Here is a 25,837-nt window from a genome sequence, read left to right as displayed (position 1 = left end):
ATAAACTGGTGCTCAGTCACATTTCAATTAAGCGTGATAGTTTGGGGACATTAATTCCAAATAGAAGCGGTGCTTCGTAGGGAAGTACTTGGTAAATTGAAACATGCAGATGTTATTATTGGTAATAACTTTTAGTCCCCAGTAACATGCAAGCTTATTTTTTTGGTTCATATTCTGAAACGTGTGTAAGTCCCTCTGCTGTGGTCCCCATCCATTCGCAAAGCGTACCTAACAGTCAAGTTGATCCTGCTGATGCAGGCACAGAGACCTTGACATTCACTGTCCCCTCAGGCAAGGAGGGGATGCTGCTCAGGGAACTTGCTGGCAGGATCTGAGCACGAACATTTCAGTGGGAGAGAGCTGAAGATGCTAAGGTTTGCCTTGCGGTTCCCTTTCTCCAGGGCACCTGGATGATGACGGATTGCCACACGGGTTCTGCACAGTCACCTACTCCTCCACAGACAGATTCGAGGGGAACTTTGTTCACGGAGAGAAGAATGGACGGGGAAAGTTCTTCTTCTTTGATGGCAGGTACCACTCACAGTTGTGTTTTGTTTTGTTTAGGGCGGGGGTACCAAATTACTTTACTTGAAGGAATGGTACAAATGAAATTTCAGTGGATGTTTTAGTACAACTAATAGAAAAGGCGAAAGCAACCCCAACATGTAAGCACTGCCTTGGGGACCAAGAAAGTCACTTGCGCTGCTGTGGGGAGGCCAGCCTCAGGCTTGGGTCCGTCATCACTGCCTCCTACAGTGTGCTTGACACAGCCGCTCTGTCACGCCAGAATCGGGGGCTCCCGTCGCACGCCAGTTGGTTACGTGGGTCCCAATTCTTTGATGGATTCCACCTGCTCCTCCAGCGAATGGATCTCCATGAAGTCCCACAAATGGGGATTGTTTTTGTCAGGGGCCAGTTTGGGCAGTTCTCAAGTACAACACACTCAATCCACTGCACGCAGCCCTTTCTCCCCATCACGGTCTGGTTTCTTCACATCCCAAAGGAAGATGCAGCCAGCTCGTGGGTTCATGATTTCCTCAGCATACTCTGTCCTCATGAGATTAGTCAAGAAAATATTCAGCAAAGCTCTTCAGAACCACATCATCAGGGGTCATGCAGTGAGACATGTGACAGGTAAACATAGGAGGCATACAGCTCCAGACCCACGGTGTTTGAAGTACTGCTCTTTGGGATAACCTTCATTATGTGCGAGACCTTAGTGCTGTCTTAACTAGTATGTTCTGCTTAAAATATGTTTCCCAGCAGAGTTCTTGTTACTGTCCTTTCGCCTCCTACCTGACAACGCTGTGAGGCAGAAGCTCCTTCCCCTCTTGAGATAGGTGGGAATGACTGTAGAAATGACTTTCTCTTTCGAGAAGAGTTGGAGTTGCACACACCCAGCCTTTGAACCATGACTTCTAAACCTTGTCAGCTTCAGAAACAAAGAGCAGCCACGTGAATTTCTCTAGCATTTGGAGGAATTCTGAGCCATGCGAGGACCAGCTCTCTTTCTGACCACTTGGTTGGGTAATGTGGAAATGGATTTTAGCTAAAGCAGGTTGTAGGATTCTGCAGGGCACAGGGCAGAGCAACTGCTTCTAAGCTCTGGACATTGGTAATGAGCTGAAGCTTCCTAAAACATGGATTTCCTTTGGAAAAGGGAATGTCTAAGGTGACAGTTCAAGGGTGATCGAGAGACTGGCTTGTGATCCAGAATCCCTTTTCTATAGATGGAATGTTTTTTTTTTTTTTAATGCTTATTTATTTATTGGAGAGAAAGAGAGAGAGGAGAGCACACATAAGCGGGAGAGGGGCAGAGAGAGACACACAGAATGTGAAACAGGCTCCAGGCCCCGAGCTGTCAGCACAGAGACTGACTTGGGGCTCGAACCCACGAACCATGAGATCATGACCTGCACCGAAGTCAGGTGCTTAACCAACTGAGCCACCCAGGCACCCCTGGAGTGGTTTGTTTAAAGTTTTTAACAGTCCCTCAGGCTCTCCCATTATCTGATACAAGGAAATAAGGAAAGCAATAAAAACCCATCATAGACTTTTTGTTAAATTGTGTTTTCATTATTAATTCCAACCTTCTCTTTCCCGTTGTTCCCAACCCCACACCACATCTCCTTTTAGCTGAGGTTTGCTTGCAAACTGTTCATTTAAATAGCCAGATATTTCCTTTATTTTGCCCTGCTGTGGATACCTGGCAGATACCTAGGTCCCACAGAGGACTCTTAAGATTTGATATCAATGCTTTCTTCTCTCACGGTTTCCTTTAACCTGTCCAGAGGGAAACTTTTCCTGCCTCATTTTCATAGCAGTTTATTTATACCTCTTTTCTGGAAAGTGTCACTTCTTACCTCCTGATGCTGCAATTATTCTTTTATTTATTCATTGAACAAATTTATATCTCTGTAAATGTCTTATTTCCCCTATAAGACAGAGGTTTCCTTGAGGGTAGAATCTGTTTCATCTGCTACTACATCATGGCACTTTCCCTTAATTTCATACTAACCAAAAAAAAAAAAGTCTTGCTGAATGAGTATGGGAGCTGAAAGAAAAAGTAGGATTGTAGAATTCACCCAGAGCACCCACTCCACTCACCCACCCCCCACACACAGTCATGCTTTAAATCTGGTAGTTTGGTGATCATACCCTGTCATCCACTGACTCGGGGAAAATAGTCCAGCAGATTTGGTTTAATTTCATGTTGGTTACTTGCTTGCTTCCCAGACCTGACGCACAGTGTTGTAGGGCTAGACTGATCTTCCACACCAGTGTGCTAAGAATGAGCTGTGTTGGCTCCAAGATACTGATCCTGTCGCCTCTGGGGGTAGCTGGGTGGGACCTGACACTTCCCAAGCACCTCCCTCCCTCTGTCAAGTTAGTAAGCTAGTCACTTCTGGCTGCGAGTAGTTTCATCCGTTTACCCCTGCGGTCAAGTGTACGTGTGTCACAACATGAAAAAGGTGAAGCACTATGTCAGGTGTTAACACTAGGCCAGTAACTACCTATGAAATAGAAATAAATTCATGGACTTTTTTTTTTCTTTTTGAAGCACTAATTCATGAGTTTTATACATACCACGCAAACACCTGTAGAGACTTAGGTCAAATACTAGAATCAAAGAATGATGGTGTTAGCAAGGACCTTAAGAGGTTATCTTTGTTAGCCTTCTTCAGATAGATGGGGGCTAATACTTTGAGGGGAGAAGGTCAGTATCACTGCTTTTATGACATGTGATGTAGTGGTGTCTAAGTTCTTAAAAGGTCACTGTCACCTTCTTTCTTAAGCCCAATACTGATCATATTATGAGACATCTGCTAAAAGGATTTGCCATAAACATTAGTGAGATAATCTTATGACTGAAAAAAAAAAAGGGCAGTGGAATCTCTAAGTCTTTTTAAGGTGGGTATGAGATGTGGTCATGGAGAAGTCAGCAGTTTTTCCAGAGAATAGTACCTTAATTTACATTTGCCTATTTATTTTTCCCCCTACTACTGCTCCCAGTTTTCAGGGTCTGATGTATTGGGTAAAACAAAGTGGGGACCTTGTGCTTTCACTGCCAGTCAGGAGGCTTTAGTCTGAAAAACTTCCCCCAAAAAGGCTGAAATCAGGGTTTTGAAATAACAGATGAGGAAACAAAAGGTAAAAACTTTTAGAGTTTTTACAAGCTGTTCACACCTGTAATGCTGGCTTATGTTTCCATCAAAGGGTTTGTTTGCGATTGCCAGAACCTGTTTGGAAAATCGCAAAGTGGTAGTGACAGAAGATTTGGCCCAGTGCATTCTAATCTTCCATGAAACCTGAAACTGGGTGTGGCATTTTTTTTTTATTTTTTTTTTCAACGTTTATTTATTTTTGGGACAGAGAGAGACAGAGCATGAACGGGGGAGGGGCAGAGAGAGAGGGAGACACAGAATCGGAAACAGGCTCCAGGCTCTGAGCCATCAGCCCAGAGCCCGACGCGGGGCTCAAACTCCCGGACCGCGAGATCGTGACCTGGCTGAAGTCGGACGCCCAACCGACTGCGCCACCCAGGCGCCCCCAGGTGTGGCATTTTTAAAATCCACTTTATGGAGGTGTAATTCACCTACGATAAGCTGTACATATTTAATATATACAACTTGATGAATTTGGAGTCAAGTATATATTTGTGAAGCCATTACCACAACCTCTGCCAAAAGCTGGGCATGTGATTTATGAGAGGGTTTCAAGCAAATATAAATTTATATCAGGGAAGGTCTAGAATCACTTTTCTACTTTACATACAATATGATAATCCTGAATAAGAATTTTAAACATTGAGATCACCAGGAAAATTGGCCCTGTTAAGTTTTCAACCAAGTTCCTAGATAGAAGCAGAATATTTTATTTTTTAAAATTTGCAGGTATAGTAAATACTTTTGGTAGAATAACAAACTTTAAGAAATACACCGGTGTAAGAAGTGAACACGCTTCCCCCTTTTTTCTCACCCCCACTCCCACGCCACAGAGATGCCCACTGTTGGTGGAGAATTGAAGCATCTTAATTAAATATATGCAAGGTAAAATCAGGAAATAGCTATCTACTTCTAAATCAATTTAAATAGCTAAAATGTACATGGTTTGCCTTTTTACTATGATCTCAGCCTCAGACTGTTCGCTAGTTTTGAGATCTTAATCAACAGTTGGCCTTTTCTTTTAGATGGCAAAATGTAGAACAGAAAAACTTATTAAAACTGGCTTAAGTCAGAACCCAGACTCAGACCAGTCCTCCTTTACCAGATCATTTATCCCACAAATTAGGTCCATGAAAATGGACCTTAGTTTTTAAATTGCCTTTTCAAGCAGCTTTGTTTTCCATTTTCTCCCCCTCTGTAGAGAAATGAAGAAAGTGTCCTAAGACTAAGATTAGTTAATTGGTACTTAACATCGGCTCTGGTCCTGAGATGAAGGCATTTATGCAGTGAGGAGAAAGGAATCTTGAGGCTTTGTTGATGAGGCCCTGCAGTCTCTCTGGCCCAGTGGATTCGCTGGAGTACTGTGGTGGAGTATTATGAAAATGTTTACTGTGCAGAATACTTTGATGTACACATCTCTAATTTTTATACTAATCCCCAGGTCTGAATGTTCATTTTTCTAAAAATTTTAAATGTTTTTTATTTTGTTTTTGAGAGAGACACAGTGTGAGTGGAGGAGGGGAGCAGAGAGAGAGAGAGAGAGAGAGACACAGGATCGGAAGCAGGCTCCAGGCTCTGAGCTGTCAGCACAGAGCCTGACATGGGGCTCTAATCCATGAACCGCGGGATCATAACCTGAGCCAAAGTCGGCCCTCAACCGACTGAGCCACCCAGGCGCCCCTAATAGTGCATTTTAATGCATTTTTTCCTTAATTGTTCTCATTTCAACCAAGATTTATGGATGTAAAGGCAATTTTGCAGAACCTTTTGAAATTTTAGAATGGTAACAAGAAAGAGGTATTTGGCTTTGGGCTGTGGAATATTAGGGAATTGTGTGGTTTTTAGCCTGATTATGAGTTAAAGTTGAGTGAATTCATTTAGTTATATTTTTTATATTATCGGTGCTTCCCCTTGATGTGCCAGTTAGATTTCAAAGTATTATTTACTACTCCTGGTGTTGATTCCCTACACTAATGTGTCCAGCTAAGAGGGCTTTTTGTAGTTTATCATTGGCCAAATAATCTAAGCAAAGGTGTCCATTTGGTGGGCCACTGAGAAAGGCTGCCATTTTCCAGGTGGCAGGCCCATGCAGGATTTCTTGTGTTTGGTTTTTAGAAAGCACTTGATCGCATTTCAGGGAAACTGGAGCTGGAATGGACTTCTGAAGTCATGTATTCCAGCCTCCCACACAAGGCAAAAGTCCCTTCTATGTTCCTGATAGTCATCCAGCTTTTGCTGGAACCGGGCTCAACAAATACATTCATCTGTATTGTAATGAACTGTGCTGATGAAAGCAACAATTCCTGTGACATACAGGAAGCAAGGGAGTGGAAAAGACATGGAGAACTTTGATACCATTTGTTCCTCTTTGGACACGTTCCCTTCATAACAACCTGTGAAGTAGGCTTTATAATCCTATTTTACATGTGAAGAAACTAAGGCACAGAGAGGTTAAATAACTTGTCCAAGGCCACCTTAGTCAGTAGGAGCTGCAGCTGAGATTCAGGCCAAGGTGAGTTGACTCCAGAGCCTTCCTCTTCTCACTACACCTACCAGTCTCTTCTAACGAGAAGCAAGGAAATAGCTCTGACCCTGACTGCCTTTCTTTCTTGCCTTAAGTTTACTTGAGGTCACTCATTAGCAGTAATTGTGACAAGTTCAGAGCCCTGGGGCGAATGTATTTACTTTCTCAGAGGAGTTTGAACAGCCTTGGTAGGAGCTTGGCAGATTGATGGAAAGTTTACTTGAAGAATCAACCCACAAGAGCTCTGATCTAGTGAACTTGTTTCCTCATTTATAAAGTGGGGATAATGATACCTACTTCTCCAAGTTGTAAAGATTGAATGAGAAAACCTGTAAAGACCTTGCAGAGTGGAGACTCCCTATGAGCTAATGCATGAGAAAACATGGATTTCTTTTTGTTTACTCTGTATCTGCATTTTTCCAGTTTTATGGAGATATTATGGACATATGATATATGTAAGTGTGAGTGTACAACATGATGATATGACACATTTGTATTGTAAAATGATTACCACATTCAGGTTAGTTAACACTTCCATTCACTCATATAATTACCTTTGTTTTTATTGTGATAATATTTATTTACTTACTTATTTTTAATGTTTATTTATTTTTGAGAGAGAGAGAGAGAGCTGAGGAGCGTCAGAGAGAGAGGGAGACACAGAATCGGAAGCAGGCTCCAGGCTCCAAGCTGTCAGCACAGAGCCCGACACAGGGGTCGAACTCAGGAACTGTGAGAAGTCAAAGTCAGATGCTCAACTGACAGAGTCACCCAGGCACCCCGATTGTGATACGGTTTAAAATCTACTGTCTTAACTTTCAAGTATATAGTATGGTATTGTTCATTATTGTCATCATGCTGTACATTAGATCCTCAGAATTTATTCATCTTATAGCTTGAAGTTTGTCTCCTTTGACCAACAACAGCTCCTCATCTCCCCCTCCCTGAGCCCCTGGCAACTGCCCCTCTATTGTCTGTCTTTATGAGTGAGGCCCTTTGAGATTCCACATGTAAGTGAGGACACACAACATTTGTCTTTGTCTGACTCATTTCACTTAGCATAATGCCCTCAAGATCAAGGATGGATTATTATTTTTATTGTCTTTTATTATTGCTGTTACTATTATTTGTTGATAACAGTGGCTAGCAGAGTTTCCTTAGGATTTATTTTTAGGGAGCAAAACTAAATTTCACTAATTCCTCTTCAGAAATGTTACTGTCAGGGGTGCCTGGGTGGCTCAGTTGGTTAAGCATCCTACTTCGGTTCAGGTCATGATCTCACGGTCTATGAGTTTGAGCCCCACCTCGGGCTCCGTGCTGACAGCTCAGAGCCTGGAGCCTGCTTCGGATTCTATGTCTCCCTCTCTCTCTGCCCCTCCTCCACTCGTTCTCTCTCTCTCTCTCTCTCTCTCTCTCTCTCTCTAAACAAACAAAAATAAAGTTAAAAAATGTTACTGTCATTTTGAGCCTTTATAATAATCGGATACGACAGACTCACAGATCTATTAAAGGATAGAAAAAAACTTTAAAGACGAACAACACATTCTCTTACCTGGAAGCATGATAGTGTTCCATTCAGCTTGCATATCACACCTTACAAGAAATTGAAGTTTCTCGCAGATACAGCCCTAGTAGATGGCTTCGGTTTGTTGTTGATGTTCTTCTTATCTTTACTTAGTTTTCAACATTTTAAGAGATAATATATAATATAATGCTGTATGTCAATTATATCAAACTTCTAAAAATATATAATATGTATATTGTCATATAAAACGATTGCTGAAACAATGTTTTAATACTAAGAGTCACAATTTAATTTGGCTAGAAGTGAGAATTTAAAGTAGAATTATGATTCATTTAAAATTTCTCTCTTGGTTCTTTTCTTTTTAATTTTAATTTTTATTAAAAAATTTTTTTAATGTTTTTATTTATTTTTGAGACAGAGAGAGACAGCATGAGCAGGGGAGGGGCAGAGAGAGGGAGACGCAGAATCTGAAAGAGACTCCAGGCTCTGAGCTGTCAGCACAGAGCACGACGCGGGGCTCAAACTCGTGGAGTGTGAGATCATGACCTGAGCTGAAGTCAGACGCTCAACCAACTGAGCCACCCAGGCGCCCCCCCCCCTTTTTTTTTAACTAGGCTTCATGCCCAGCACTGAGCCCAACGCCAGGCTAGAACTCAACGACCCTGAGTTCAAGACCCTGAAATCAAGAGTCAGAAGCTTAACTGAACCACCCAGCACCCCCACCCATCTTGGTTCTTATATTACTATAGCTGACCAAAGGAAGGGAGCACAGTGGAGGACGGAACAGAGAGTGGAAAGCCCAAAACATTCTAGCCCCCAGAATACCAAGGAAAAGCCAAAGCTGTCAAGTCTCCTAAAAGCACTTTTTGTATTCAGTGTTAAAGAAATTTTTAACATGATAATACAGTAATATTTGAATAAAATGCAGATGTGCAGGGCACCTGGGTGGCTCAGTCAGTTAAGTATCCAACTCTTCATTTCAGCTCAGGTCATGATCTCACTGTTCGTGAGATGGAGACCCCTGTGGGGCTCTGCACTGACAGCACGGAGCTTGCTTGAGATTCTCTCCCTCTCTCTCTCTCTCTCTCTCTCTCTCTCTCTCTCTCTGCTTCTCCCCCCAAAATAAATAAATAAATATTAAAAAATAAAATGCAGATGTGTCATTCTAGATAAATAATTATAAAAATTCCCCATTTCTTTTAAGTTAGTTTTTGTAATTTATTACCAGAAATTTAAGCATGAGAGCTTTGACAAAATGGGTAAAAATGGTCTGTGTGTATATGTAGGGAAAGAAATTTAATTAAAATTGATGTTTCAATTTTCTCCACATTTCTGGTTACTTGATTCAGTTGCTGGTGCCAGAAAAATCTAAATCAAAAGACCATTTTTGTAGTTTAACATACCAAAGAAACTGCCAACATGTTGAAAGGGACTTTAAGAAAATACAAGTCAAGAACATTGTATTCAGTATGTTCCCATTTTTATTGAAACAGCCACAACAAAGGTGGGAAAGTACATGATATATACACAGGGGGAAAAAATCTTAAGTGGTACATGCCAAATTGAGAAAGAGTAGTGGGAATTTCTACTTTCTACATCTTTGTAGCGCTGGGGTTTTTTGGTTGTTGTTGTTGTTGTTTATTTTGCAATGAATACACGTTACTTTTTTCACTTAAAGGAGCATTTATTCCATCCTGCCATGCAATGGATCACTCATAAATTATTGCAGATAGAGGAATCTTTCTTGCTTGTTTTTTTTAAATTTTTTTTAATGTTTATTTATTTTGAAGGGGAGAGAGACAAAGAATGAGCTGGGGAGGGGCAGAGAGAGAGACGGAGAATCAGAATCCAAAGCAGGCTCCAGGCTCTGAGCTGTCAGCACAGAGCCCCATGTGGGGCTTGAACTCACGAGCCGTGAGATCATGACCTGAGCCAAAGTCGGATGCTTAACCAGCTGAGCCACCCAGGCACCCCTTTTCTTGCTTGCTTTTAAAGTACATTTAAAGCAGTTTTATACATTTCTTTGACTATTCTAGTATCTCATAACTATTTCCCCGATGCTGTTTTAAGCCTGGTTTCTCAGTAGAAAGCTCACCATCAAACCCATGAGTGTGCATGTTTAATAATAATAGTTATTATTTATTTGAGCAGTCCCTGTGTCCCAGATGATCTTCTAAACTCTTGATAGATATTAACCCATTTAATTCTTATAGTAGCTGCAGTTGACAAGTGAAGAAATGAAGCACAGAGTTTCAGAAACTTTCCTAACTTGCAGACTGTATGCCTGTATACTGCATATAAAGAATACTCCCTGCACTTGAGTAACATTGTTACTATTGTTATATTCCCTCTCCATCTTCTTAAAGCAAAATTAGCCCAGTTTCCATTTCCATTCTTTCATTTAGAAAATAACCACTTGAAGGCAGGCTGTGTCCATATGTTAGGGCGGGGATGCTTGGATGGATAATGCCTAATTTGTTCCTATAAAAGGTTTTACAATCTAGAGAAATATGACACGTAAATTGGCCATCATTAAAGACATGGACAGTCCTGTGATGGTTCATGATGAGGCTCCAGTGAGAAAGATGGACCATGGCTGCAGAGGTCAAGGTAGACTAGGGGAAGCAGGGCTCCATGCAGAGAGTGGGTAGGATCTGGGTAAACCAGGATTAGCAGACTTCCTCCAAAATGCAACTCTCAATCCAATTTCCGCAAGAAGGATTAGAAAGCTACTTCTCAAGTATTCTCAGAGAGCAACAATTTAGCTGCCACAAAACAGTGCCATTTTTTCAGTTTATTTCTTTTTTGAATAGAAAAATGCCAGAGGCTTGAGAAGACTCATTTTTATCCCAAGGTTATTTCTGTTTTGAATGAAAAACCAGAAAATATGGCCCACAACTTTTTTCCTGGATGTGTCCTCCGGGATTTATAACGTTAGGTTATAGGGGTGCCTGGGTGGCTTAGTCGGTTAAGCGTCCAACTTTGGCTCAGGTCATGATCTCTGGGTTCATGAGTTCGAGCCCTGTGTCGGGCTCTGTGTTGACAGCTCAGAGCCTGGAGCCTGCTTCAGGTTCTGTCTCTCTCTCTCTTTCTCTCTCTCTTTCTCTCTGCCCCTCCCCCACTCGCTCTCTGTCTCTCTGTCATTCTCTCAAAAGTAAATAAACATTAAAAAAATTAAAACAAAAAAGTGTTTGGTTACATATATTTTACAGGAAGAAGCAAGCATCACATGGTATGGAAGCTAAGAGGTGTGCTTGGGCTCAGCGAATAAACCAGTGTGAGCGACGACTATAGAACAGGAGTCAGCAAACGTTTTCTGTATAGGGTGAGATGATAAATATTTTAGGCTTTGGGGACCGTATCCAGTCTCTGGTGCAACTCTGCAACTCTGCTGTTATAATATGAAAACAACCACAGAGGACACGGAAAGGAATGTGCGAGGCTGTGTTGCAATAAAACTGCATTTACACAAACAGGCAGCAGACCGTGGCTTGCCAGCATCCCCTGGAAGAAAAAGTTAGAATGGCAGAACCTTTCACACCAGACTAAGAAGCTTTTATTTTCTTTCCTCGGTGACAGAGGATTTCAAAGCCTTGTCATTTTTATGGCCCTAGAGAACCCAGTTCATGTGATAACATGCTCCTTTTGTCATCAGATTTCATCCAAGCTATCATACAAATTTGCTAAGGGGGCTAAGCTGTTTCTTTCAAGCAGGTGCTAAAAAATAACGCAGTAAGTTTGCTCTCCGGTGCCTTAAGAATTTGCATTTGTGGGGGCGCCTGGGTGGCTTAGTTGGTTAAGCATCCGACTTGGACTCAGGTCATGATCTCAAGGTCCGTGGGTTCAAGCCCTGCATCAGGCGCTGTGCTGACAGTTCGGAACCTAGAGACTGCTTCAAATTCCGTGTCTCTTCTCTCTCTGCCCCTCCCCAACTTGCACTCTGTCTCTCTCTGTCTCTCAAAAATAAATAAACATAAAAAATTTTTTAAAAAAGAATTTGCATTTGTGCAGCTTTGTCAGTCGGGCTAAGAGGGAAATAGCTATTTGTTTTGGTGCTATGATACTAACGAGGACAGGCTCCACGGTAAGAGGATAGGACAAACTCCTGGGGATGGTTACGGGGAAGTATGTGCAAGTCCATTTTATTGTTTCAGGGATTTGCAAGACCCATGCCATGTAGATTTGATCTTCAACCTGAGAAATACTGGCAGACTCGTCTGTCAGGATAATTCTGCTCAAACACACACAGGAACGTTTTGAATGCTCCCTGAGAATCTAGTCAATAGGGTTCCCAGGTTTAGCAAATTACAATCCACAGCACCCAGTTAAAACAGCATTTCAGATAAGCAACGAGAAATATTTTAGGATAACTGTGTTCCCTTCAATATTAGGGACCTATTTAAACTACAAAAACTATCTGTTGTCTTTCTGAAATTCAAACCTAACTGAGCATCCTATATTTTATCCGCCCATCCTAACTGTGAAGATAGATGATGAAGTTGTTTTTCGCACCATCTACTGCATCATTGCATCCGTTGATTTAGCTATCTTTCGACAGGGTTGTTGTTATTTTTGTTTGTATTTATTTACCTATTTTTTGGCTGTTGGGGGAGTCTAATGACGGTCGAATCTCATTAGTTCCAACCTCACTGATACAGAATTGTGATTACTTATGCAAGGGCTATGCTAAAGTGCACTTCATTCTCTTCATGAATTTACTCTGCCTGTTTATCACTGGTAGTACAAACAAAACTGAAAGAGAACTATTTATCTCCTTGGGAGACTACTGATAGTGTAATTACAGTGTGATCAGGGGCTACTGTGTTGTTTAGACTGTGCTTTTCATTTAATAATTACAGCTCACTCTGTCATTCAGTAAGCAAGACAAGACCTTACCAGGCACAGTCAGGTGCAACCACCTTAGTCCTCACGGCCCCCTTTGCGTCCCATCTGTCCCCACTACACAGTGTGTGCCTGCCAGCCTCTCCTGTTTGTTTATTTTGTTCATCATGCTCTCTAGAACCTCCCACAATGCTCGCTACTTAGAAGGCACCCGATAAATGGTTGTTGGTTGAATTGATGAATGGACACTATCTGCAGGTACTAAAACAAACTGTCTTTGTTGCTAATAAACATCTTACATTTTAAATTTTAAAACTTATTTGAGCTGGTCTTTCCCTTATTCCAAATTGCTGTACATAAAGGGAGTTTTTGGTGAAGTTAGTTTCCTTGCATAATGACCTTTGAGAGGCTGAAAACATACTGAAATTCCAAAAGTGTTTTATGAGGAGCGATGGAGAAGTTATTGTAATATCACCATGAGCACCCCCATGAGCTTGCTTCTGTTCTAGAAGTATGGGTCTCGACACTGTCGGGCTACTAATGATATTAGCAAGGCTCAGCCTGCAGTCTTCCTCACTTGCCCCCATTTGCCCTGATCATGCACACACACACATGCACACGCACACGTGCACACGCACACACGCATGCATATACTTAAGTAAATTCCCATATATCACCCAAAGAAATGGAAGGGGTTCTTTTGATTGGCTACCAATTATGATTGTCACCCATAAGTAATACATTTAATGACTTAAACACGTAGACATTTACATTCTAAACCACTTTCGTATTATTAGATACTTACATGTACAAGCAATCTAAAAGAGCTTGAGAACTACCAGTGAGGTCTGGACCCCTCTTGAGGGAGTTAAGCATCAATGGTTTATGTGTGATATGCCACCATTTCTATTGCCCGGTATGGGTCGGCATCTTAGCCCTGAAACGTATTCAGATGAGGCTTGTTCTCAGCTTCCACCTGTACCTTTGTTCTTCTCTATTTCTGCTAGCAGAGAAAAAGGATTAATAGGAACCAGGAAGTTAAGAAGTAGATCTCTCTCTGTCTCTAATGCTACCTGTATCTCGGGAGTGTTTTTCCCAGCGATCTAGGGAATTCAGGAGATGGGCTGAATACAGGTCAGCATCAAACCAGAGCTGGGCATGCAGTGCCTTTCATGTGGTCCTTTCTTTTCAGAGAGCACAGTCATGATCTGACCATTCCCTTTTGTTCTCCCTTCTCTCACAGCACTCTAGAGGGATATTATGTGGACGATGCCCTACAGGGCCAGGGCGTGTACACTTACGAGGACGGAGGCGTTCTCCAGGGCACGTATGTAGACGGAGAGTTGAATGGTCCCGCCCAGGAGTACGACACGGATGGGAGACTGATCTTCAAGGGGCAATACAAAGATAACATTCGGCATGGAGTCTGCTGGATATACTACCCAGTAAGCCTGGTGACTGTTCATTTTGCTGGAATGTAACATGTTTCAAGCCGATGCTTTGACTCCTCACAATGAGGAGTAACATGTACTCTCTATGTTAGAAAATACCAATCTGTGAAATTTGAGACTCACAGGAGCTGAAGCCTCCAGCTTACAAGGTGTGCCCCTCACTGTTACTCACTGTCCACTTAGATTGTTGATCTTAGCAACTACTATTCATTCCTCTTCAGTGGTGTTTTGGAAAGGAAAGAATAGTCGTGATTCAAACAAATCAATCGGGACAAAGTGGCTTTATTGTATCACTAATAAAGACCAAAAAAATGCATGCTTTTTAAAAATAGTCTTCTGATATACAGAAAGAGATGGAATATTTCACTGTTGCACTTCATTCTGGTTCTCATACAGGAGACTGATCCAGCAATCTCCCATCTTTTGGGACTTACCGCACTGTTATTACTTGATTGTACAACCCTACTCCCTGCTTTATAAGTGGTTTATGGCTTATGTTGTTTAAATTAAGGTGATTAAAGTTAACTTGCCTTTGAGTATTTGGTAATATTTCCCAATATTTCTAGGGTTTACTGGAGCAAAAAGATGTGGCAAAACTCATTGGGTTGGGAATTAATGCTCTAATTGTTGTTTGCATTTCAAATATCCCATCTGTTATTAGTTAATTTCCAGAAAATGTGTCAGAAAATAGACCTTAGAAAATATTTTATCTAAAATTTTATTTTGTCCAGGGCACCTGACTGGTTCAGTGAGTAGAGCATGTGACTCTTGATCTTGGGATCATGAGTTCAAGCCCCATGTTGGGCAAAGAGCTTACTTAACATAATAATAATAATAATAATAATAATAATAATAATAATATTTAATTTTGTCCAGAGCTTAAGTCAGAATACAATTTTTCTTACTCTGAGCCCTATTTTCTGATGATTAAAAAAAAAAAAAAGATCTATTACAGGTATAACAAGAAAAATAGCCCCCAGCTAAATCTACTTACACATTATTGTTCTTTAAAAATAAGTTATACTCGGGGTGCCTGGCTGGCTCAGTTGGTGGAGTGTATGACTTTTGATCTCAGGGTTGTAAATTCGAGCCCCACATTAGGTATAGAGATTACTTAAAAATAAAATCTTGGGGCGCCTGGGTGGCTCGGTCGGTTAAGTGGCCAACTTCGGCTCAGGTCATGATCTCACAGTTTGAGGGTTCAAGCCCTGTGCCGGGCTCTGTGCTGACAGCTCAGAGCCTGGAGCCTGCTTCGGATTCTAGGTCTCCCTCTCTCTCTATGCCCCTCCCCGCTCATGCTCTCTCTCTCTCTCTCTCTCTCAAAAACTTAAATAAAAATTAAAAAACAATTTTTTTAAAATAAAATTTTAAAGGGGCGACTGGGAGGCTCAGTTGATTGAGCGTCTGACTCTTGATGTCAGTTCAGGTCATGATCTTGCAGTTTGTGGCATTTAGTCCCATCAGGCTCTGTGCTGACAGCGCGGAGCCTGCTTGGGATTCTCTCTCTCCCCCTCTCTCTGCCCCTCCCTCACTGTCTCTCTCTCAAAATCAACAAATAAACTTTAAAAATAAAGAAATAAGTAAAATATTTTTTTTAAAAGTTCTACTCTAGGAGCAGGGCAGAAGGAAAGAATACCACAAAAGATCTTTTAAATGATTGCCCAGACATTTAACATATCTTCTTAGTAGGCTCTGCAGTAGATCAAAAGTCCTTTCAGTCACTGCCTACAGGGCAAGCAGGAAGAGGGAAGTGGTGCAGGTTCTTAACCAGCTTAGGAAGACAGAGAGTTTTGTTGTTTCAGGAGTAGGCCGATTGAGCATCTTGCCGCCTGGCGCTGGGGATCTGCCGATGCGACAGTAAATCATGGAGTCAGGGAAAGTGGAACTCTGTGCGTGCAGTTGGGTATAGGGAAGAGGCAAAATAGGGATTACCAGATCCTCCTACTACTTGTCATCTTACTTGTGACTAGGATCAATTAAAGTCTCTAGAGGAGATCACCTTTTGTATGAATCAGCCTGCTGTATTAATTATTATCTTATTAAATACCCAGAGAACACTGTGCCTTAGGAAAGAAGCACCGGGGAGTTATAAGCTTTCAAAATTAACCTGGGATAACACTTGCTTTATATACGGTATCTGTTGGCAGTGGAGAGGGCTAATGACATCCCTCTTCTCTCTGAATTCAGAACCCACTAGGAAATAGACCTAGGTGTCAGAGATCAAAAGGTCGGTTTTATTATGACCGTGTTGGGTCGGAGACGTGCTATGGACCCAAAGTCAGAATGCACTTCAATTCCTTCCCCCTCTGAACGGAACAGTTGGACCAGCTGCAGATAGAGCTCTGAGAAGTCCCGGGTCTCCCCAGGGAAGGAGGGCCTGCCTGGGGGAGCTTCCCCAAGGAAAGGGCAGGAATGGAGAGGGGTGCAGGTGCAGCCTGAGGGCACGGACAGCTTTCAGGACAGGACCTCTGGGGGCAGCAGGCTTTGCCCTGTCACCTCCACCTAATAGATGGGTGGCGCTGGCTGTCAGACCCCGCCTTCTCACTACTCAAATGAGTGATTCCTTCTCCCTGAAGGGGAGCCTCCTAGCAAAGGAGAGAAGGCAGCAGCTTCCTCCCCAGCACTCCCTGACACAGCAGACAGGCACCTGTTTTGTGATACGGGGTCAAAGCAGAAACAAGGGGAGGAAAAAAGAATGGCTCCCTTTAGAGTATTTATAAGCTTACTCTCAGGACAGCTTATTTCTTTCAGAATTTTACCTTGGAACAGTGACGTCATTTTCAGTTAAAAGTGTTTACGTCCTGTTGGAAATAAAAGAACCTCTGCTTTATCATACTAGACAGAGAAATTCACCACCACCACCCCCAAACCAGAAGTTTAGAGTATTAAAGGAGAAAAATCTGAGACCCTAGAAAGACAGAATTCTGTACAAATAACTGGTAACGTTGGCTTACATTAGTTACAGCGTATGAGAAGCAGAAACGCCCTAACACCGTTCTGCTCAGTAATCACCCCTGAAAGCCTGAAGGCAGATCTTGCAGGAAGTATCATCCCGTTTATGCTGGGTTATTAAGAATTAACTCTGGGAGGAGAAAGAGCAATAATATAGCTCTAATGCGCTTTCTGTCCATGAAAAATGCTACCAAGTATTTTTCTTTTTATGAAAGTGCTGTGATTCGTTTTTAAATTTATAAAGTCTTTTCTCCGAAGAGCAATCAGACTATGGAGAACTATAGAAATCACGTACCTGATGTTATTTATTCCTGCTGTCTCTCTGTAAGCAGCCGTTGGGATCACTCAGAAGTCATCCTGTACTCCTGTCTTTGAGTAGCTGTTTCTGGAACCTTTGAGTTGGAGAAGTAACCAAGCGTTTAGAATATGTCATGGCACTACTCTTGTTACATCAAACCCAAAGAGGTCCCAGATTTTCAAAGTTATACCATAAAGACCTTCCGCATGGGCAGTAAAAAAGGAAACATTTCTTGTAGTCTAGATTCAGTTATTTTTTTGATTAGTTATTAGATTATTTTTGGTATCCCAGTTCAATTCAAAAAGTATTTGTGGATCACCTACTATGTCCCTAGCGTTTACCAAGCTACAGAATTGTATGATAGCCTCTGCTCTGAAGTATTTAATGACCTTTAGGAATGAAAGCAAGTGACAGTTGAACAGGAAGCACAGCTGGCTTCTCTCCTGGAAGGAGGCAGAAGGGAACAGTAAATAAAGAAAAGTGGGAAGAAAGTGGTGATGGGGGAGGGAATAGAATTCAGTTGATTTTTTTTTCACTTTTCCTTCTAATGCCATAAAAAGTGGTGGTGTAGGATTCTTAGAAAGGCAGTGTCCAGAAGTCCTTTTTTTATCTGTTAGAAAATGCAGGGGCACCTGGGTGGCTCAGTGGGTCGGTTAAGCATCTGACTTCAGGTCATGATCTCACAGTTCATGGGTTCAAGCCCCACGTCAGGCTCCCTGCTGTCAGTCAGCACCGAGCCTGGAGCCTGCTTTTCAGATCCTCTGTCCCCATGGCTCTCTGCCCTTCCCCCACTCATGCTTTCTCTCTTTCCCTCTCAAAAGTAAACATTTAAAAAAAGAAACTGCAGACAACTCTCTTTACTCATGTACACTAAATTAATTCTTAAACACATCTGAACTAAAGATTTTTTTAATGGGCCAGAAATCCAAAATGCCACATAGAGAAGTGAAATGGTATGAATAGTGAATAAAACCATCCTGCCACAGTTCCTCATCACATTGGGTATCGGCCCAAAGTAACACTTATTGTTACATTTCCTTTAAATGTTTGTAACTAATATTACAAATACAACGTATGTTCTTCTTCAAAAACAAGCCAAGAGAGAGTGTCAGTAACTTGTCACCATTGCAAAGTGCAGCTTGGTCTCTGACTCCCTAAATCAGGCTTTCTGTGCTTCTCTGCATGTAACCTCTAGCCATTTATTTGTATGGGGTTGGATGGGAAAGTAAATATGCGTCAGGTTTTTCTCTGAGTTCTTAAGCTGTTATGTTAGTGCTATCCACGAAGGGAGTGCACAAGAAAAATTTCTTGAAGTCGTGCCGTGTGGATAAATACTATATATGATATTTTCTGGCTTTTGGCTTCTCCCATCAGGATGGAGGCAGCCTTGTGGGAGAAGTAAATGAAGACGGGGAGATGACAGGCGAGAAGATAGCGTATGTGTACCCTGACGAGAGGACCGCACTTTATGGAAAATTCATTGATGGAGAGATGATAGAGGGAAAGCTGGCTACCCTTATGTCCACTGAAGAAGGAAGGCCTCACTTTGAACTGATGCCTGGAAGTAAGTTGGATCTGCTTCAGAAGCATGCTCTAATTCCAAAGCAGGTTGTTAGGGCATAATTGAGAGAAGTTAATTTCCTTGTCTAGTCCACTTTAATCATGCATTAGTCAGCTTTGCTGCATAACAAACACCTTAACATCTCAAATACAGGTGATAAGCTGTACTCCAGCTGGTCTGGGGTGGGCTGGGCTGGGCATGGCTGGACTTGAGGCTTCTTATTGTATTGTGTCTTACCGGTCTTAATTCTGGGGCCATCTGAAGGGATGTTGGTGGCCTGGGTCAAGATTTTCCCAAGTGGGTCACAAGAAGTCAGAGCATGAGCAGACACCTATGCTGCCTCTGAAAGCTTGGCTTGGAATTGACATAATTTCACCCACTTTTCGTTGGTCAAAGCAAATCACATAGTCAAGCCAAACATCAATGAGATGGGGAAATATGCACTTCAGTAGCAGATGCTAAAAGTCACATGACAAGAATATAGCTATATAATAATACAGGGAAGAATTGAACAAATGACAGCAGTAATTCCATGAATTTCAAAAGATTAGTATATCTCAGAAAAAACTGAAATACAGTTCAATGATATTAAAGAATCAAATTAGGTAGATCTCCAGGTTGTACAGATTGTAAAGCTGATTCAGCCCGAGCTCTGATTGGAAAGGATAAATGCATAGTGGCATCTTCACAGGACACATACTGGACACATGAGTGAGCCCAGTGGAATCATATTAGAAAAAAATCCTATTTCCTTTTAGTTTTTTTTATTTTATTTTTATTTTCATTTTATTTATTTATTTATTTTTTTGTTTATTTTTTTTTGAGAGAGAGAGCTTGAGCAGGGGAGGGGCAGAGAGAGAGAGAGACACAGAGAGAGAGACAGAGAATCCTAAGCAGGCTCCACATCCATTGCAGAGCCCTAGGCAGGATTCCATCTCGCAACTGTGAGATCATGACCTGAGCCAGAATCAAGAGTGGGGCGCTTAACTGACTGAGCCACCCATGCGCCCTCCCCCCATTTCCATATAGAAGTACAATACGGCATACTAAATGTTTTTTTCTGCGTATAAAATTATTTATTGTAGAAAGTCTGGGGGAAAAAAACAAAGAAAAAAAGAAGCTGTTTATATTGGTCTGATTCCTTGAAAACAATATATGTGTGTATTTCCAATCTAAGTTAGGTTCTAAGAAGAAAAAAGTAAAAAAGATAATAAATCTAGGCACTCACATTTGTAAATAATATTTAGCTATTTGTGATCTGAAGGAGAATCTCCAGAGGAGAATGTCCAAAAATGGGAAATCTAGCATTTATAACTTGAGTTGTTTTAAATGTCTCAGTTTTTTTTTTTTTTTTTTTTTTTAAGTTAAAAATTGAGGCAGCTTAAATGTGATGTGGGATTCTGGGTTGGATCCTGGAAGAGAAAGAGGGCATTAGTGGAAAAACTGGTGAAATCTGAATAAAGTCTGAAGTTGAGTTAATAGTAATGTAGCTATGTTGGTTTCTTCATTTTGACAATCATACCATGCGACATAAGAAGTTAACATTATGAGATGGGCGCCTGGGTGGCTCAGTGGATTCAGTGACTGACTCTTGATTTTGGCTCAGGTCATGATCTCACGGTTCGTGAGTTCGAGCCCAAGTCAGGCTCTGCTCTGATGGAGTGGAGCCTGCTTGGAATTCTGTTTTTCTCCCCTCTCTTTGCCTCTCTCTCTCTCTCTCTCAAAATAAATACATAAACATTAAAAAAGAAGAAGTAGAAGACGTTAACATTGGGAGAAATCATGAGGGATATTGGGGAATCTCTGTACTATTTTTGCAACTTTTCTGTAAATTTTCAATCCTCCCCAAATGAAGTTGTTTTCATTTTAAGTGAAACAGTAATCTTTGCACTTCAAATTCTCATATCTGTGCTCTTCACATGTGTTCTGAAAGGAGACAGTGCCACAGTCTTTAGAAATGAAGGGACCTGGGCCAGGGGAGGATCCCCAAATGGTGATGCCAATTTTAAAACTTCACAAGTGGCAGCGTGTTTTAGTGGCAATAGCCTTGAACTTTGGAGTCACCTCATTTAAGTTTCAGCTTCAGCATTTGCCACAGTGTGGTCTCGGGCAAGCTCTTTATCCCTTCAGAAACTGTTTCTTCATTATAAAAGGTGCTGGCAGCGACTGTAAAAACACCATAATGAAAGTTATTGTTATTATTACCTTCTTCTTAGTATAAGTAAGAAACAGATTTTGGGAAGTGAGGGTAATAGTTCTCAAAGGGTATTTTTTTTTTTTTTAGAACTCCTGGTTGTAAATGATGAACACCCTTTTCATTATAAGGCCACAGTAAAGGTCGGGAGGAGGGGCATAACTGGTGAGATTCTGGCAGGCCTGTTAATTTAAGGATACATTGAGCAATTTGGGTTTCACAAAGGTCAAGAAGCATGGCTGCTTTGGGTGACTGACAGGACACAGGTCTTCAGTGTTCTGCACCTCTCCCCACCGCACTCCCCCAGCCCCTCTCGTTACTGTCAGTGAGCTGCGGACTAACCTACAGATGAGGTCTGACAGGGCCATGCTGCCATCTGGTCCACCATTGGGAGGAGGAAAACGTAATGCAAACACCTCACACAAAGTACTCTCAACCTGCCCCTCGCCGACCTCTCCCACCACACCCTTTCTCTTTATGCTTTTGTAACCACAAACTGCTTCTATCTTTATTTACTTAGAGCACATGTCAGAGAGGGGCAGAGGGAGAGAGAGAGAATCTTAAGCAAGCCCGGTGCCCAGAGCGGGGCTCAATTCCACGACCCTGGGATCATGACCTGAGCTGAAATCAATAGTCAGCCACTCAACTGACTGAGCCACCCAGGGGCTCCCCATAAATTGCTTCTAGTTCTCCGCTTACCATGCGCTGATTTCTTCGTTATGCCTCAGGCGGGATTTTCTTCTTGCCTTGTCTCTTCACCTCTCGACAAAGGAACTCCTTTCTCTGTTAATTCCCATTCTGTCTTTAAGGCTTGGCTCACCTCGTAGAATTAGTGACTGTCAAGTGAATGAATTCTGGTCAAAGGGCATAGTATAAACTATAGAGGAGAGGAGTAAAACTAAAGATTGTGCTCCATTTGCCTGGAGCAGATCTAGGAAAAACAGGAAGGGACATTAAGCTGGAAAAGACAGCATTGGCTCCTTGAAGAGCAGCTGGAGGTGTTTCTCCTCTTTGCACCTGCACGGTCCCTAACACAGTGCTTTACATGTAGTTGGCACTCTGTACGTTTGGGATGAAAGGTTTAGTCTAAAGAAGGAAGGTGGAGGTTCATAGATTTTCTGTGCAATACAACATGTATTTCACAGAAAAGTTTGGTTGAATTGTGTGGGTTGTTTCTTTTTTAAACTAACTTCCTTTAATGGATTGTGCGTTGGTCCATTACCCGTTTGCTCCCAGATGCAATTCTTGTCCACATGTCCTGCTTTCATTGCAGGAGGCTTCTGCCGCTGGCAGGCCACGTTTCCTAGGGTCATGTGCATTGGCTTCTCTCTGGGTTTGGCCATCGGGAGGCACTGGCCAAGGGCATGGAGAGGAAAGGAATCGGGGAGAAGATCTCTCTGTGTCCAGCAGTGTCTCCAGCAGTGGCCTGTCTCCTGATTCCATCTCCCAACAGGAAGGTCCCGCATCAATCCAACTCTAGAACCCCAGGCACACCCTCTCCGCCTTTGTCCCTCTGGCTTAGGGCTGTATGGCTTCCAGTTCTTGCCAGTTTCTGGGCTCCTTACCTGCCCGTTTGGCTTCTCAGTTCTTCCGTGCTCTGTATAACCAATTCCCTGAGTGAAATTCTCTCTTTGAAATACTCAAATGGTCTGTTTCCTAGCTAGACCTTGACTGATCCTGATTGCTTTTTAACTTTTAGTTTGAGACATTGATTTTGGATTTTGTGATTGTACAAAACAAAACAAAACTGAAAGAGGACCTGGTAACCACTGGTAACCACCAAGGAATTGCTTACTGGGACTATTTGTGATGTCTTAGTGCCTAAAAGAATTTACTTTACAGGACTAAGCCCATCGGTTCTGAAATGTGCTTCTTTACTTACTGTGCAGTAGAGCCTCGGATGTCTTCAGTGTGCTCTGGGAAGGCTCTCTGAGGCTGGTCCTTTGCGGAGAACCAGTGTTAAATCTAGGACAGTTGTGTACCTTAGTTTCTGGAATAAATTACTGACTTGCTTCTGAACAACCTTAATAGAAATAAGATGACTGTGTTTTTGCTTTATCAAAAGCAGTTCTGTTCTTAATTCTGGTGAGGCTGGATGTTTATTTTTAGTGAAGGAGACAATTGCCAGGGCTGGGTGGTTGGAGTCTACAGACTGTGTCTACTGGGAAGAAAACCACCAGAAAATTTTAAAACCATCACTCAACCTGATCTGCCCAGAGAGATCTCAGAATTTCATGACAAAGCATTTTCTTGATTAAAAATTTTAATTGCACAAGCATTTTTTAAACCATTTGAATAAAGACAATTCAAAAGCAAAAATGGGATTTTAAGAAATACATACGATGGCTGTTCATTAAGACCTAAAAATGCAACTCAAAAGCAAATCTAAAAGCATTCATTTATATTGGAGAATTTGGGGGCACCTGGGTGACTCAGTTGGTTAAGTATTCAACTTCAGCTCAGGTCATGATCTTACAATTTGGGAGTTTGAGCCCCCTGTCGGGCTCTGTGGTGACGGTATGGAGCCTCCTTGGGATTCTGTCTCTCCCTCTCTCTGTGCCCCTCCCCTGCTTGCTCGCTCTCTCGCTCTCTCAAAATAAATAAACTTAAAAAAATTTTTTTAATTATATTGAAGAATTTATTCCAGGTACTATGACTTTTATATACACATACACACACACACACACACACACACACATATACGTATATGTACATACGTATATATATGTGTGTGTGTATATATATACACACGTATATATATATATATATATATATATATATATGTATATAATTTATCGTCAAATTGGCTTCCATACAACACCCAGTGCCCTCCTCCGTGCCCATCACCCACTTTCCCCTCTCCCCCATCCCCCATCAACCCTCAGTTTGTTCTCAGTATTTAAGAGTCTCTTACGGTTTGCCTCCTTTTCTGTAACTTTTTCCCCCCTTCCCCTCCCCCCGGTCTTCTGTTAAGTTTCTCAGGATCCACATATGAATGAAAACATACGGTATCTGTCTTTCTCTGCCTGACTTATCTCACTTAGCATAATACCCTCCAGTTCCATGCATGTTGCTACAAATGGCCAGATTTCATTCTTTCTCATTGCTAAGTAGTTAGTATTCCATTGTAGATATAAACCACATCTTTATCTGTTTGTCAGTTGGTGGACATTTAGGCTCTTTCCATAATTTGGCTATTGTTGAGAGTGCTGCTATAAACATTGGGGTACAAGTGCCCCTATGCATCAGCACTCCTGTATCCCTTGGGTAAATTCCTAGCAGTGCTATTGCTGGGTCATAGGGTAGATCTATTTTTTTTTTTAAATTTTTTTTTTTTCAATGTTTATTTATTTTTGGGACAGAGAGAGACAGAGCATGAATGGGGGAGGGGCAGAGAGAGAGGGAGACACAGAATCAGAAACAGGCTCCAGGCTCCGAGCCATCAGCCCAGAGCCTGACGCGGGGCTCGAACTCACGGACCGCGAGATCGTGACCTGGCTGAAGTCGGACGCTTAACCGACTGCGCCACCCAGGCGCCCCTTTTTTTTTTTTTTTTTTTTTTTTAAATTTTTTTTTTTTTTTTTAGGGTAGATCTATTTTTAATTTTTTGAGGAACCTCCACACTGTTTTCCAGAGTGGCTGTACCGGTTTGCATTCCCACCAACAGTGCAAGAGGGTTCCCGTTTCTCCACATCCTCTCCACCAGGTGCTATAACTTGAATAACACTTTTCATTATTTAACTCATTCTGTCCCATGAATACAGAGAGACGCTGTAAAAGTTCTTCCCTAACTCTGTAATCCCTGGATTGAGATTTTCGTTTGCTTTTCAGGTTCGGTGTACCACTTTGATAAATCGACTTCATCTTGCATTTCTACCAATGCTCTTCTTCCAGATCCATATGAATCAGAGAGGTAATTTTTTTTCCTTGTGGTTTTAATAGCCCTGTTTATAGGAGGTTAAATAGCCCTAATGGTGGGAACTAATCCTTCTTTGTGGCTCTCTGAAAAAAAGTTTATATATTGTGATGAAGAGTGTTTTTATGCTCATATAGACTCTGTCCCTGTGAGAGAGTTTCTCCACCCATAAAGCACAGAACAGCCATGTGTCAGTCCCAGAATGAAACTTCTACATATAGACAGCTGTCGGGCTAGGCAGCCAGCTATGCCCTACCCAGTTGTCCCCTTTTTGAGGGCCCTGGTGCAATGAAAGCCACATGCCGGCCTCTAGAGCATTTCACCTTCTTTAAAGCTCTGTCTAGCCAAGGCAGGAACCAGAATGCCTCCTTTACTTAGCATAGCTGAGGGGATCTGGAACACAAGACAATTTCTTTATTCACTAAGAGAGAACAGGCATGAAAGAAAGACAATATAAGAAGCATAAAGACATTCCAGCTTATAAATGACAAGCTTCCGATTCTATAAGCTCATTCCCCAAGTGTCAAGTCCCATTCCATTTCATCTTCTCTAAACTCCAGTGCTCAGTTCTTGGTATGACTTGCTCTGGTACTCTCCCCGAGATGCTCGTCCCCTAGCAGCTGGCCTGCTCCTGAGTAAGAGTGCCATCTGCAGTTGGCCTTCTCTTTGCCTCACTCATTTGTTAGCCTGGCTTACAAAGCACGACTCCCATTCACTTTTTGTTCTGGTCCCATCTGAAAAATGGGCCACTTCCTTGGTTTAACTGACAGGGCTCCCACCACAATGTCACAATGAATGAAAGGCCTCTTTCTTGATACAAAGCTGTGGTCCATTTACAAAGGGAAGGGTTTGGTCTCTTGTCTCTTGCCTACCGGAAACACAAAAGCGCGATGATCGTATGTATCCATC

The 25,837-nt window shown here is 42.0% G+C and overlaps 1 protein-coding gene across 1 annotated transcript in view; it reads left to right on the top strand.

Annotated features, from left to right (window-relative positions):
• Positions 1-25,837, top strand: part of SETD7 (SET domain containing 7, histone lysine methyltransferase) — a 49,806-nt gene that overhangs the window by 7,331 nt on the left and 16,638 nt on the right. The window contains exons 2-5 of the mRNA XM_047091266.1: positions 402-531; positions 13,800-14,001; positions 18,632-18,821; positions 24,844-24,925. Coding sequence (XP_046947222.1) covers positions 402-531; positions 13,800-14,001; positions 18,632-18,821; positions 24,844-24,925 — 604 coding nt within the window. The remainder of the gene's footprint in view (positions 1-401; positions 532-13,799; positions 14,002-18,631; positions 18,822-24,843; positions 24,926-25,837) is intronic.

The sequence above is a fragment of the Lynx rufus genome, unplaced genomic scaffold, assembly GCF_022079265.1.
Source record: "Lynx rufus isolate CCGP_SWC_20201006 ecotype Redwood Valley unplaced genomic scaffold, mLynRuf1.p SCAF_3, whole genome shotgun sequence".
Lineage (NCBI taxonomy): Eukaryota > Metazoa > Chordata > Mammalia > Carnivora > Felidae > Lynx > Lynx rufus.
This window is presented reverse-complemented; position numbering and strand designations above follow the sequence as displayed.